The 15,537-nt window shown below is 38.6% G+C and overlaps 2 protein-coding genes across 2 annotated transcripts; both read left to right on the forward strand.

Moving 5' to 3' along the window:
- The first annotated feature begins 838 nt into the window (after positions 1 to 838).
- Positions 839 to 7,732, forward strand: LOC111337952 (uncharacterized). Its single transcript, XM_088728143.1, has 7 exons — positions 839 to 995; positions 1,946 to 2,245; positions 2,824 to 2,883; positions 3,865 to 4,050; positions 4,430 to 4,744; positions 5,759 to 6,142; positions 6,697 to 7,732. Exons 1-7 carry the CDS (start codon positions 932 to 934, stop codon positions 6,747 to 6,749), a joined length of 1,362 nt encoding a protein of 453 aa, XP_088584269.1. The 5' UTR covers positions 839 to 931; the 3' UTR covers positions 6,750 to 7,732.
- A 5,368-nt stretch (positions 7,733 to 13,100) lies between these two features.
- LOC111337950 (adenosine receptor A2a-like) lies at positions 13,101 to 14,571 on the forward strand. The gene has a single exon (XM_022944344.2). The coding sequence runs from the start codon at positions 13,110 to 13,112 to the stop codon at positions 14,157 to 14,159; it is 1,050 nt and encodes a 349-aa protein (XP_022800079.2). The 5' UTR covers positions 13,101 to 13,109; the 3' UTR covers positions 14,160 to 14,571.
- Positions 14,572 to 15,537: the final 966 nt, after the last annotated feature.

A 15,537-nucleotide genomic window follows, 5' to 3' on the forward strand; every position in this document is an offset into this window, starting at 1 on the left:
CGTTCCCAAAAGCTGTATAAACGGTACACAAACTCGTAGCACTTCAAGTAAAACTCAAAATCATGTCCAAACCAAAGTGATGCTGATAGAGAACTTGAATTAACTTGGGAAGAGTTATCGCCCGGATGTTTAAATCTTTCAGGATTGCCTATACTATTGCTGTTTAGTTTTGCCTTGAGTTTAGCTGCCATAGCAACGTATACTTTGCGTTTTGTCAGCTCAGAATTAATTGGAATCGAGAAAATTGATCTGTACAAGTGTCTTGATTTGTCTACATACAGAAGCACCTCAAGCCAATATTTCACGTGCATTTCTCCGGCTACTAGTTTTTTAACAGCCACAGACTTCGGACTCAACCCGTATTTGACCTCAGGCGTATTTACAACCAATGTTTCCGTTAAAAGTTTTTATGTCACTGTTACTCACTGGGAATATTATAAAAGCTTTTTTTTTCATCTGTGAAAATATGAATTGGTTTTCCTAAGCCATGGATTTTATAGTCATCAGCCAAATCATATTTACTGTATATGCAGGCGGGAGCCCATCGCTATGGATCTGCTCCTGCAGGTCCAATGATCCATGGCCACAAGCTCAGGTACCTGCTACGAGTGGTACCAGCTCGCTTATCAACACGATTTTGAGTCGTCCAATTTCTACACAAAATTTCAGTGAAATTACTTCTCAACTTGTATTTACGATTCTTTTCTATTCCTTTGCTATTCATCTGCCATTTTATTAAAAGGAAACTTTGTAACATGAATTTGGCACCAGTGCAAGCAATTTATTGTCCATGCCCTTTAAGGGAATGATAAGTGGCGGTAATTGATCCAGGTCATAAATTATGAGTCTTTGTGTCAGACAAAGTTTGATTTGTATGAGGGGCTTATGACTCGCTTGCAAATATTTGACGCTACAAAATCTTGTTAAAGCAATGGCGTCTTTGCTATGTTTAATGGGTTTGTTGCTAGTAGGGTTCGCTTCAGCCAATCTAGAAGGTAGGTTGTTTACAATTGACCCTATATTAAGACAGTTTCTTTAGAAACATCAATTACGTATTCGTTAGAGCATTTTACTAACAGTAAATAAGGCCTGTTTTTTTTCCCAGTTCTTTTATTTTGCTTTAACAAAGAAGACACCCAACGTAAAACTACAGTTACAAAGGATAACGGATATTTCCATCTTTATTTTAGAAGTTTCAAAATGACCAAAGAGAGGTTGAAGGTTTTTCACTCGCGGTAATGTTTTTGTAACAGACATTGTACAATCTCAGACGATTAGACTTGTCTTTATCATAATAACCTATTTCAGCAGTTTGCGAAATAAGAGTTTCATATTCAAGAGTACCCCCCAAAAGGGTCAAAACAATTCCATATATTGAAAAAGATTATTAGCACCATTACTTCAGTGGACCTTTTTGCCTCAGGATTTTAAATTCCATTCACTGAGTCAAGTCATCAGTCATTCAATGTTTTGGTAAGGTTTTGAAGACTTTCGTAATTATTGTTTTGTAGCCGAATACTCGTCATCATGTTTTTTCTATAATTTTTTTCTGCACGCAGCATCTAAGTAATTGAGCCGTCTGTTCGGGATAAACGTAGAGAGAAATATTCTTTACCGCAAGCTGTGTTATTACGGTTTATTTTGCTCTATGAAGTAGTTCTAACATTTTAAGTCCGAGGATAAAAGGTTACGTGTTTAGCAACTGGATTAGAGAGCAACTTGAAGTGATTAAGAGATTATTTGACAGGAATTGTCTCTTATGGGTCGAAAGTAATTCTGCATTGCTTCACTTTACTCTCTGATTGACTTAGAGTACGCGCGTTAACCCCTATAACCAATGAAGTTAAAAAATTACATTGGCAGTTTGACTCAACGAGACGATTCCCAAGCATACCCTCACACTAAAAGAATGCTCATTTCTTTATTTTTTTTTAAACGTTCGCAGGTCATCAAAAAAGATTAGCAAAACACCATCCTTCACCTCACAAAACTCACCATTCTGTCCCAAAAACACCCCTTGTCGAGCCAAGTGCTCAGAAAAATATAATTGTGCACAAAAACCCACAGAAAACCACGTCACAGAAACCTCAAGTGAAGCAATCTGTGCCGCTGACTTCTGTAAATAAATCAGCTGCGCAGAATGAGGTTAAGACAGCAGATTCCAAAACAGCGGAGGGGACCGGACAAGCAACTGGGAGGGCAATTTTGTTACACAGTGCTAATGGAGTGGGACATGTCGTTCAAGGTAAAACTGTGCCTGGAGGGCTTTGCTATAGAATTAATACTATACAATAAAAAATAAAGCCAATCAGAATACAAAACGCTATCGTATATTTGACGGCATTACACTTTACCTTCCCCTCGGGCTCTGCCAACTTTTTTCCACAGATATTTACACGACTGTGACGTTTTCAGCTTCCTTTTCAACGTTATGAAAACGGTATGGGGCGGCTATTTAAACATAGTTTAGCTGCTGTTTAACGAAACTGCGTTCTAAACAACCCCTTATAAATAAAGCCTGAGGTCCACTGATTGCGTACCTAAAGTAAATAATCAGGCCTACGATTTAAGGGGTACACAGACTTGTTATAAATGTGACTATGTCAAATGGACACCTACACAGATCCAACCCCCTCCTTATCCCTTATCCACTAAAACCCCTTAGTCGAATCACCCCAGGGGTAACATTGCCCCCATTTTACAATGCACAGTTAAAGGATGGTAGATTCATCATTCAAGACGTTTAAATTCTACTGACAGTAAAGGCTTTGGGTTAATACAATTTAAATCACAGCCAAATGTTGCCCAAATATTGTTTAACAGATTCACCCAGTGGAAAATCTCCTGTGATTGTTATCAACTCAGAGGCTGCGGCTGACAATGGTATGATAGTAGCAACTTATGCTGTACGCACGCTATACAACTATACACTTTGCGTTATTATCAGATTTCAGGCTAAACCATAAACGTTAAATTATTTCCAATTTCACGTAGCAAAAGTAAGTAGCTGTGTTATGTTTTCATATGTAAAGCATCGATACTTCTCTCAGGGTAACGTGAGGAAAAAATGAAACACGCGTGTGATATTAACCCTTCGATCGCGACTGACTCCAACAGCATCTGGAGGTCACCAGAGTTTCTTTTCCACGAAGCGATTTGTAAGAATTAGTACTTCCCGTGCCGGGATGGAATGTTATTCAACAGAGCTATTTCAGATTTTCCTGAAAATAATAATAATAATAATAATAATAATAATAATTTATCAATGGACATTCCACTGGGTGGCTCTTCCTTGTCCACTGTTTCCAGATCGAATCGGAATTTGGAATGCTAGTTTTTGCGGAGGGAGGAAAACCGGAGGACCCGGAGAAAAACCCTGGGAGCAAGGACGAGAACCAACAACAAACTCAACCCACATGTGACGCCAGGTCTGGGAATCAAACCCGGGCCACAGTGGTGGGAGGTGACTGCTCTCACCACTGCGCCATCCCTGCTCCCCATACTGGTTGTATGTTCTACTCCTGTATCGAAGGCACTGTGAGAGTAGAATGTGATGATTATGACCATGCACCCAAGGCACGAAATGGTAGCTCTTGATCCGTTGTCCAGCCCAAAAACTATCAGCCCACCGCCATCGTCTATCTAATACTCGTATAGCACCCATGAAAATGTTTCGTGGATGTCGTGTTTTGGTAATAACGAATTTGTCAATAGCTTACCCTGGCTCTGTTATAAATATCATCGACTCCGTAGCACGGTAGTTTCAAAGTTTTCAGTCACAACCTGGCTAACAATTTAAAACAGTAGATTTCGACTTGTTGGATGATTTAGGAAGTTAACATATTTTCTCTCATTTGACAAAAGGTGGTAAACTTGACCCATTCTCTCAAGATTGTCTCGATGCACATAATAACTATCGAGCTAAACATGGTGTCCCACCTCTGATGTGGTCACGTGATTTGGCAGAAGGGGCGCAAAACTGGGCGGATCAACTGGCGTCCACTGACTCCTTACAACACGATGAAGTCGCCATACAGAACCGGAAGATGGGTATGTCTATGTCATGATTAAGTTTACATACTTGATGGACTGATTACGCCGAGGCTCTACCCGATGTCTATGGAGCGGGGAATTTTTCGCAATGGAGTTTGGTTCAAGATCACCTCTCGACCAATCCACACCCGCGCTTCCTTCCCCCCTTTTCATTTGCGATTGCAAAAAAAGATCACCCAGTTGAGTAGTATTTTGTAAGAATGATGTGAGATAAGGACTAGGTCTGGTGAAGGAGTGGAGAAGAGGAAGGGGAGGGGGTGCGTTCGGACCCACGGATCCTTAGCAGAGTCTTGCTACATGTGCTCCTCCTAGATGGGACACCCTGGGGGGAAAAATGAGCTCCCGAGAAACCGACTAAGTGAAACTTTTTTTGTAGGAGAAAACCTGGCCTATTTTCAACCAGCCGTTCCGAAATGCGAAGGTGCCATGGTTGACAATTGCGTCAACTGTCGAGAGATGGTCCAACGGTGGTACGATGAAATTAAGAACTATGATTTTGATAAAGGAGGCCCAAAGGCAGCCAGGGGTGCTTACAAACACTTTAGTCAGTTGATCTGGGCTAACACTGCTGAACTGGGGGTTGGGACCGCGGTCAGTAAGCGGTATGGCTTTATAACAGTGGCACGATACAGGCCGACGGGGAATGATGGCGGATTTGAGGAGTTTATAAGGAATGTTCCCCCAGAAGGAGGTATGATACTTTAAAATCTATAATTCTCTGATCACAAGGCAAAAAGGTGGATACATATGACAATCTATTTCATGTTTTATAAAGGGATCCCTTTGGTGAGCTATCACAAGAAATGCAAAAATTCAGCAAAGAGGCACTTTGGAAAATATGATTCAGAGATTAGGGAGGTACTTCATAATTCTTATAATGTGTCATGGAAAAGCACAGCCTCACAATGTTTTATTACCCAGACTGTTCAAGTCCCGTTTTTTATTTTGACACAGAATTGAGGATGCATATTTGATATTAATACGTGGGCGTGTGTATTTCTGTTAAGGACGCTTGGTCTTTTGTTTTACAACACTTAGAAAAAGGCGCTCTAAATCTTATTTATCTTTCCTACTGGTTTTCTGTGTGATAACTCAATTTATTAAAAACTGGATCATTGGATAATGCAATTCAAGACTTTTTATTGGCTTAGCCATTATGGTATATGAGCTATTAGTATATACTAAAACAGTGGATAGCGTTGAAGGTGCGCTCTGATTGGCTAGTCAAACTCCGAATATCCTTTGCTATTTACCTCCGAGCAACTCGGGAAAAAATGGCGTCCCGGTTTACATGCGTGACAAGGGAAGAATTCACTCAAATTAACGACGGTGGTGTATATTATCTCACTGTTTTAGTATATACTAAAACAACTATTCACCTCAATGTCGGTGGTTAGCGGTGGATATTTACCTCGCCGCTTCGCGGCTCGGTAAATATCCACCACTAACCTCCTCCACTTTGGTGAATAGTTGTTAAATATACCATAATCTACAAATATGGTAAGCGAACGCGTCGGCTTAAAATTAAAAGGGAGCTAAAAAATTTAATAAATTGAATGATTTAATTTACCGTTTTTAATAAAACAATTATTCCACTCGCGCTTGTTGGATATGAGATGATTAGAGCCTCGTTGGCTATCTACCATCTCATATCCAACACGCGCTCGTGGACTAATTGTTAAATATACCATGTTAAAAACCTCAGGACCTCTACCAACATTGTCATCACCACTTCAAGATAATTCAAAACGTGAGGGAGACGTAAAAATGTCCTCTTCCTCGGAGAAATCTGCAGTTTCCTCTGAAACAACAACAAATTCGGTTGCTCCACAATCAGCAAACAGACATTCATCTACAGCCGACAAAAATCAGAGTAACACGCCAACTGTAACGAGCGGGGCTGCAGTTTTGTCCAAGGGCGCCAAACTTGGAAATGAACCGACGCCTGTTCAACCGATGAACAAAGAGCAGCATCGCAAGGGTGGCTTTGTGCACACACTGACAGCTAATGACGGAACGAGGGCTCAGGTGTACCTCAGCAGAAATGGAGCCCATGCGGGCATAGTATTCAGAAACGAAATATCCAGAGGTAAGGAAAATAATTAGTTATTCAGTTCCAATTGTAATTGATTTTGATAAACGCAATTTTGTGATGAGCACAATTTATCGTGTTTAGCATATCTAAATTTGTCTATATAAGGAGGATCGAGAAAGTGTGATGTTGTCTACACGCACATTTTCAAAGAAAATAAGATAGTGTTAAGAAAGGAATAGCTGCGTAGTTTCTCAGATACTGACATGAATCCGAAATCCGAATTTTTTCCCCACATTTTGGACAAAATAGTTGATTCATTTGTAGTGATAATAAATAAAGGCAATGGAAATGAAATTCAAAATTCGCTGTGTAACATTCCTTGGCAAAGTTTTACAGGTATTTAGGGTTTCAAAAGATAACAATAAAGGAGTTGAAATCTTTTCTTTGGAACGTCTTAATCGTTGGTGTACTCAGCTTTTCTGTTCAAAGAGGAGACGCTGTAAGGAGTAAATTGAACGTCCTGCTTGAAAAGACAGGCAAGTTGGATACTTTATATTTTCTTTTTTTTAATCTTGAACTCAAAATTATTGTAATTATTTTTTTCATAGTGGCTCCCGATGAGGATACAACAGGAGTGAAAAGGACGATAAAAGTGTTGTAAAAAAGTTTTTTTCCGTCAGGAATCTGTCTTAACACCGTAGACTGAAGAGTAGGTGTCAGGTCGTTTAGAACTGATATTCCAGTCAAATCCTATAACGGCACCAAATACAAAGAAGCAAATAATGTTCTAAATCCTTAAAATAACGAGATCTGATCAACAATTCTCCCTCGTAGAATTTGTACATTTACTCGTAAACTTATAAAGAGAATATGGGGTTGTATCATATTATATATATCCAGGCTCTCCTGGGTAGGATGGTTAGTTTAGAGTCGTGAGGGGGAGGGTAGTATGGTTAGTTTAGAGTCGTGAGGGGGAGGGTAGTATGGTTAGTTTAGAGTCGCGAGGGGGAGGGTAGTATGGTTAGTTTAGAGTCGTGAGGGGGAGGGTAGTATGGTTAGTTTAGAGTCGTGAGGGGGAGGGTAGTATGGTTAGTTTAGAGTCGTGAGGGGGAGGGTAGTATGGTTAGTTTAGAGTCGTGAGGGGGAGGGTAGTATGGTTAGTTTAGAGTCGTGAGGGGGAGGGTCGTCGCAGTTTTGAAGCAAACAGAGTTCCACCTATTTGCGCCGTGAAGGATTTAGAAAATGCCGTACCATCACGTTAATTGCACTTTTATTCATTTTCGTTACAATACCAGTAATATTTACAATCTTAAATTCCGGTTACCTTGAATATTTATGTCTCTGAATACAATGTTAAAGATATTGTTTCATGAAGAGAAATTAAGTGTTGTACAGGAAGGGCTTGCAAAGGTTATAAGGGTTCACAAGGCAAACTGGTTGAGAGAATACAATGGAAAGCTTAGGACGGTTTTTAAGTCAAAATGTCACTCGTGCGATACTCTAACAAAGGTGCTGCAAAAATATTGAGGGAAATACTAAAATTATGACAAAGATAAATGTGTTAATAATGAAATGGTATGAGTAAATCAATATGTTGATGATGGCGATATCTTGCAAAAATAATAAAATTGACTTTACATTTAAGATTTCAATTGTTTGCTGCGTTTTTGGAATTGGGGTTTATTAAAGTGTTTCTATCTGTAGGATTTTATAACATGATGCACACACCATGATAAAATAAACTTGATAAACCCTCTTTTTGGCCTCTTATGAGCCTTGTTAGGCATCTTTTTCTGGCTGTCATGAATGGAAAAGTGGAAAAAGCACGTCGAACACGTTCCATATTCAAATAGTGAAACAATAAAACTAAAATAAAAACAAAAAGATTACTGGCAAGATGCTAGACTAAAATGGGCTTTTTGATCTTTGATTAAAATTAAAACATTACTGTTTAGACGTTTACAAATTAGCCATTTTAAAATGTCCAGCCTAGAAACGGGACAAAAGCAACTAGCAAATGATAAACACGTGCTGGGAACCTTTGCCCTTTTCTCCACCGGAAGACGGCCTGTTGTCAACAAGATATACATTTAGAGCGGACCGCAGTAATCGGCTATCGCCGTTGTGATTGCCTGCCCGTTATTGTTGATGTAATTTATGTATTTTTGGCAAAGCTAATAAACTAAATTAGCGGCATATTACAGGTCGCATGGGTCAGTACAGAAATAGCAAGCAAGTATGAAAACACCTTGGTTAATTCAACCTTTTGTCAACTATTCAAAGATTGCAACTGGGATTAGAATCATCGAAAAATCATGAAAGAGGTTTGTTATGATGGGAAGCGCCTACTTTTTATCAAGAATAAAAAGGATTGACATGCTGAAATCAAACATCTTAACCCCTAAAATGAGCAATGTTCTTAAAAAAGCTTTGCACACTAGTTTGTTTTAATACTAAATATGTTTGTTTACTAATTTATTTTTTTTAATTAGTTCGCTTTTCTACTTTGAGGTTTCTTAATTTTTTTCGGTTTTAATAAAATGTCCTTTCCGAGGATATAGTTGGTCTTTTTCTTGTTTGGTTGTAGTAGTTTACATACATTTCAAAATGAAGAAATGAAAGACTCCCAAATGAAAGATTTGACGAGACTCCCAGGGGCCTCGTGGAAAAAAAAAAGATAAGAATAAAAATTTATTGAAAAAGGCCTTTTACCCCCTCCCCCCCATTTAAAAAATGAACACGACACTTGAAAATCCCCGGGAAATAACAGGTACCTTCAGAAACTCTCCAAACATATCGTGGTAAAGTATGAACTCAGATACCCAACTGAACTGTATATCTGCGTATGTTGGCGCCACGGTAGGGACTACTTGTTTCAAAAGAAGCTACAAGCTAAAGAGCTTGGTGTACGAAGAAGTAAATTTAACTTCCTACCCCTATTTCCGTATTATCAGCTCTTGTTATTTCTTGGTCCTTCCATGGTGATGGGATAAGTTTATCATCCCATCAACAGGTGTCTGGTTGATAGCGTGAAATTTGAACGTAAAAACAACTCGAATCGTTGATATCCTAATATAATTAAATAAAGGAGATTTGTCTTTCGCCTCAAGAGCGCCAAATTGACCTTGCGGCTCAACTAAAAGATATCTTTGACAAATAAAAAAAACTCGAATATACCGCTTAATGAAATAAATTTAATTACGCCGTTGAACTAAAAATAAATTCTCCCAGGGAAAGCAGGTACCAGTTACTCAGGAGGGAAAAAGAATCAATCGAGCAAACTTAGTTTTAAGATAAAGTTTTCAGTTCTGACTTTGCTTCTTCTTGAACAGCTCTCAAATATTTTGACTAGGATCTCTTTAGATGTGTTAAGATTTTGAGTTAGTTTGAATCGATAACGGCAAGCTTGGTCCTACGCGACTCAAACCTACGCAATTAACTACTGAGATTGATGAGTGCATAATCTCTCCTTACAAAATTAGTACGTTCTCAGACAGATACGTAAAGAGAAATAAAATTAACGTTAAACCCCGAGTAGAGAACATCATGTCGGCGTTCAGCTCATAAGAAATCAGTATTTAAATAAAAATTTTGTATCAACGCTTAGTAATATATTCATTGCGCGAAGAGAGAAAGCTTCCATTGAAAGTTGCGATGTGCACACAAATATAGAATACATCGGAGTAAATAGGAACGTTTCCTTTTGGAGATAATATACTTCTACCTTTGGCCTTCTAGCAGTGCCTCCTAGTGCATTCCACTTGCAATCAGCTGTCCACAGAACTCAGAATGTAGAGTAAATATTTGTAGCTGCGTTTGAGTTAATAAACCTTCCGTAGTATCTCCAAATCTAGATTACTACCTCGGAAAAGAATGTGGGTTTAGTTCCCGGGAGATGAGGTAACCAAAACAAACCGCTACGGCTTGATGAATAACGCCGCTTATTGGTCAGATATGGGGATATCACCTGTTCATGCCGGTATTATGAGGTAATAAGAGTTACAGGGGTGATTCTTCGATGTTTATGTAATCGAACACACTCAAGTGTATCGGATTGATCGCCGCTAGCGAGTGAAAATGCAGAAAAAGTGGCTTTCGATTTCATGGCTGGGTTGATGTGTAAATTCTTCCGCTTCAAGCATGAGTACCCGCACATGATCACGGCATTGAATTGTGGACCTCGGCTTTTGGAAGAAGTCCCCTTCTTCTCGGGTCTTCTCTTGGTGAGACAGAAACAAAAACAAAAACCTTAAAATAGAGCCATAGGCTCAAGAATGGTTAAAAGTTACCGTGCCTTTGCGCGAACAAAAATCTCCTTATGTTTGAGCCAGTTGTTTTGTTAGAACACGGAGTGAGGAAGAAGGACTCCTCAACTTACTATTTCTTTGGATTTATTCTGGGCGTCATGCCTACCCCCAAAACAGCCGAAGTGACAGAAATTTACTCGCCTTCAATTTCCTTTTGAAATAGAACTTTTGATGAATGTAGATCCAAGTAAGTAATGCCCTGAGAAATCTAAAAAAGAAAAAAATAAATAACTAGCGATGCAACTGCCAATCCTTTAATTTTAGTCTGTCTTAAGTTTCTTCATAATTTTCCGTGCTCCACATTCGATCCAGTTCGGTTAAATTACGGAGGAGTGAAAAAAAAAACAAAAAAAAAACAAAAAAAAACTAGTGTTCTAATAGATAGTTCAATGGAATATGCAATCACGACAAAAGATTTCCTCCTTCCGAAATATAAGCCGACGTTTGTCTGGTGCCGGAATTTGATATGGCGAACTCATTAACGCCCGAGAGCAAGTGGGAAACCGCTTTTTCATATTTTTGAGTTAAGGTACAGCAGATGGCAGTAGAAAGGTTTTGTAGATGTAGACAATTCTAAACACACACACATTTTCACTGAAAACATGTTGATAAACAGCTCTACAGCAGAGAACTAACTGTTTTTTCCTTTTAATCGTAAACAACAGGTACCACTTATGTGCCTGACCGAGAAAGAGCGCTAAAATGCAGATACCGTGAGGGCAGTGGCTGACTTATCTTTCTCTTCTAAAATTGAGATTGAAGCTTACCGCGACTTCTGTTGCATAAAGTGATCGAGAGCGTTGCTACTGTCCTTGGATGGAAAGCTATATAGTCTTTCACTTTGGTAGAGAGGACCTTTCTGTGCTTTGCGCAAGAACTCGCCCTAAATTCCCCGAATAGCGCTCAAACCAGGACCTTTGAGTCCAGAATCAAGGCGGCTGAATATCAAGACAACGTTTCTCCTTCTCTGAATTTCACCGATTTTAGGTGAATTAGAATGCATTGGCGTTGACTCCTCAGGGGCCCATATTTTATAAAAATGATTTACTTGGACAATACGTACTGACATTTTTTCTCACACTAGTTTCTTTCTGTTTTGTTTTGTTTTTTTTCATATTTCATATGGTTAATGCTTCGATAAGACGATTTGAGTCGCATTTACGAGCAGGCTGCAACTAATTCATAGTGTCAACTCAGTCTAGCGATATGATTTTGCCAAACATTTGATGACCTTTTCTAACTCAGTTTTGCCAAACCCACGATCTTTAGGGATCTTATACGAAATTTTGAAAGACATTTCATATCAAAGAAAAAATAAAGCCGTCAATCTTGTTTTTCTCTGTTTATAGTACCTTCCTCTATTCCAAACCTCGCGCCACAGAAAAACCGAGAAAAGGTAAATAAACCAGCCAAAGAGGCTAAATTAATTTAAAATAGAGGCATTTTCGCGAATGAAACAAAGAAATTCAATTACTTTCTCAATCATTAGCTCAACTTTAACTACAATAATATCAGATGTTCAGAAAAGGGGAGCTGTAACTCCAAAGTGCAATTAACCGGTTTGTATTATCCACTTTGATCGAGTTGCGCAGAGCTGAGATTTGAATTGAAAGTTCTACTTTCATATTGTAGTCCCCAAGGCATGAAAATCTAAAGTAATTTATTCATTTTGCGCTATCCTTTTTTGAAAACCTTAAAAAAGTGGTTTCCCCTAGCCGCCGACGCAGTTTCTATACAAACTAGTTATGGTCTTGTTAATGAGTATTGTCTAAGATTCATGGCAGCCAATGAGTGATACTCTCCCTAATGATCTTCGCCCGGGAGGTCCCGTCTCCTACAGGGTTAGGGGTAGGAGACGTTAATTTCACACGCACGAGATTACTGTGTGATAGATGTCCTCCCCTGGGTGGGATGGGTGGTTACTGGGCCCGCAGTGATTGGCGCAAGCTGTTGCGGTGTCCCTGCCTGTCGGCAAATCTTGTAAATAAATAAATAAATAAACATGTTATATTTCGGGAGAATAATACACATTTAAAGCAATTTTTATATAATTGCGTTGAAAATAAGCTCCAAATCTCTGATCCAATTTCACATTTTGATGCTTGTCACGAAAATAACCTCCGCGATAATAACATTAAAATCCCTATTGACTAGGTTGCATTAAAGTTAAGTAATTAAGCCTAAATTCATTCACATTCACACTTGTAGGCGCTCTCTGATAAATGTTTTTGCTAACCTCGCAGACTTGTTTCTGGATTTCGGTCTAAAGCCCTGAAAAACAAGATGCAAAAGTCTTATCTAGAGCTGCATTCTCATGTAAATATGATGTCACAATTGTTTGCTCTTCTATTGTTCATTAAAAAATTATTGTTCTTAATTTAGTAGTGTGAATCGGTATTGTTCTCCAGATGTGTGCACTCTCGCTTTCTCTTCAGCTTTTTCTAGCAGGTTCATTGTTTAGTTTTTTCTGCCGAAGGATATTTAAATTCAAAACACCTCTTCAGCCAGTGAGAATGATTATAGACTACCGCAAGAGGTGCAGTTTGTTCACAGTTAGTGTCAGCTGTTACTAAATTTTGAAATGGTGAATTTTTTAACAGTAAATTACAACGTGAACAAGTGGATATTGTCAGTTAAAAAATTCAATCTCTTGGCTGGCTGCTTCACATGAGAAATCGTTCTGAATTAGAAGTGTATCACTGTACCTGAGCAAAATGGCTGACAATACGGCACAAACTGCAACTTCAAACTTTACACTGGTGGACGAAGATATCTACCTTCGGATCATTAGTATTCCCGGATTCTGGTTGACTTTAGCTGTTATTGGCTTCGCATTATCTGCAGTTACTGTGATTTCAAATGGCATCTTGATCCTCGTGATTTACAAGAATCCTCAGAGATCGTTTCGCTCGCCTCCAAATTTCCTCATCGCCAATTTGAGTGCATCTGAATTTCTTCTTGGAATTTTTGTTGTATATTTAGTGGCTTTGAGGGATTTGTTCCGATATTTTAGGGTAGCTGTGCCGTATGTGGGTGTCTTCAGGAATGCCATCTACATAGTGCTTTCTGCAACATTATTGGTGGGCAGTACCACCATCGTTGCTTTGTCAATTACTTGCTATGTTGCCGTCAACAAACCGATGATGTACAAAACCAGGCTCACTGCAGAAAGAATGAAGATTCTAATTAGCTTTATATGGATTGCTGCTCTCCTAATTTCCCTTTTTCCTGCAACAGAGTTACCCGAAAGGATGTATTCGCTAGTTTATCTCCACACACATGTTTCGCTACCGGCCATATTGCTACTGGTTGTGTACATCAACGTATTTCGGGCGCATTCCAGGCGAACTCAAGAGGTTTACCGTAGCCTCAAAGACTCGTCAGGGATACGGAGGAGACAGATTGCGGCTCGGGAAAGAAATATGCTTGTCGTTGTCGTGACTATTCTTGCCTTGTTCTTCATCACATACATTCCACAGTATATCACTCTTCATTTATCGCATTTTTGCAAAAGCTGCCGAGATTCTATTGCATTCCATCAAATTGACATCATCTCTTCTCGTTTCTTGTTTCTCAGTTCCGCGATTGATCCATTTATGTACGCTTGGAGGATCAAAAAATATCGCCAGGCTTTGAAAAATTGTTTGAAAAATCTGTTCATCATCGGAGGCTCACGAAGCATGTCAAGATCAACTGGACGAACTCTCTTTGCCGGGAAAAAGTTTAAAGATAGTGATAATTATTTCCCAAGTCCAATTCATTGACGTCTAGGGGAACACTAATTTTTAAGTCAGTAGTGTGGAAAAGTATTTTTTTAGTATGTAATATATGAACGATTAATGAACAATGTCGTACTGAGATATCTCTATCTGCTTGGCTTTTCCCGCCTTATAGAAAATTCGCATGAGATAAAGAATTTGAAGCATCGATAATAAATAACTAATTAGACGTTTTGATTTGTAGTATTGCTGAGTATTTTGCTCTGTTTGCATTTAAACTTCCCAAAATACGCCGCAAATTGTCTAAATACTCAGTGGTACTTCAAAACAAAACGTCTCATAAGATATATTTATGATTGTCCTCTAAATTTCTGTAAGCCTTTCTTGAAACTAAAGTACAAAGTAAAAACTTATCCAATAACAAAAATCTATATTGTAAACTGTATTTAATAAAGCTGAGAGACACCTGAAGAATGGTTAACCGAATATTGACTCTTGTTGAGTTATGATAATTTCTCCCCTTTTTAATCAATATCTTCCCTCCGATAATTCATATCGGAGCGGGAGGGGGAGGGGCGGAGGGGGGTTGGGAAAGTCTGTTTTCACCACCATTGTCGCTTTGGGGCACATTCTGTAATCTCCTGTCGTGTCACTTTCTGAAACTCTGAAACTCGCCCTCCTTAAGGAGAGAGATTATTTGAGCTCTTAAAGGGTGTTACATTTTGGAAGACGTAAGAGTACACGTTTTTGGTTTTTTTGTTTTGGAAAACTGACAATGTTTCCTTGAAAGCTGGTTATGTGCTGGTGACTCACATTGATGATATTTATAAAAATGCAAAATTGGTTGAATGCATAAATTGCTGACGTTATTGGACAGATGTTTGAGAATGTCGTCCATAGTGACTTGAAATGACTGGAAAGCTTGTTCATAAAAATGTTCATTTTAAGGTAATGATCTTAAACAGCTTTTTGCAAGCGAACTTTCTGTATATGAATTGGTTGCTGTTTAAAGACCGTTCTATCCGTGAATTGAAGTGAAGGAGCCGCAAAAATATATTTCAGGTATTTATTTCTTTTTGATGTTTGAAATGTCGATACAATATAAGATAAAATTTTGCGTCACTGAATGAAATGAGGGAAGGGCGGATCTTTCAATTGTAAAAGAAAAACTGGTATTTGTGCATACTCGATATTCAAACATTCAAGGCAATGATGAATTACTACATATGCTCTCCTAATTTTAAGGGCTGATAAAGAAATTCAACGTTATTCAGGTCTGCTATCATATACTGCAAGTATCGTTACAAAAGGGAAGATAAGAAATTTTAAAAGTGATTATTGAATTTTTCCCAAACCACTTTTTAAAACTGGAATGATAATAAAAATGACAACATTGTCATGTTTTTAAATCCGGTAAATTGTT

This window comes from Stylophora pistillata, chromosome 1, assembly GCF_964205215.1.
Source record: "Stylophora pistillata chromosome 1, jaStyPist1.2, whole genome shotgun sequence".
NCBI classification, from domain to species: domain Eukaryota; kingdom Metazoa; phylum Cnidaria; class Anthozoa; order Scleractinia; family Pocilloporidae; genus Stylophora; species Stylophora pistillata.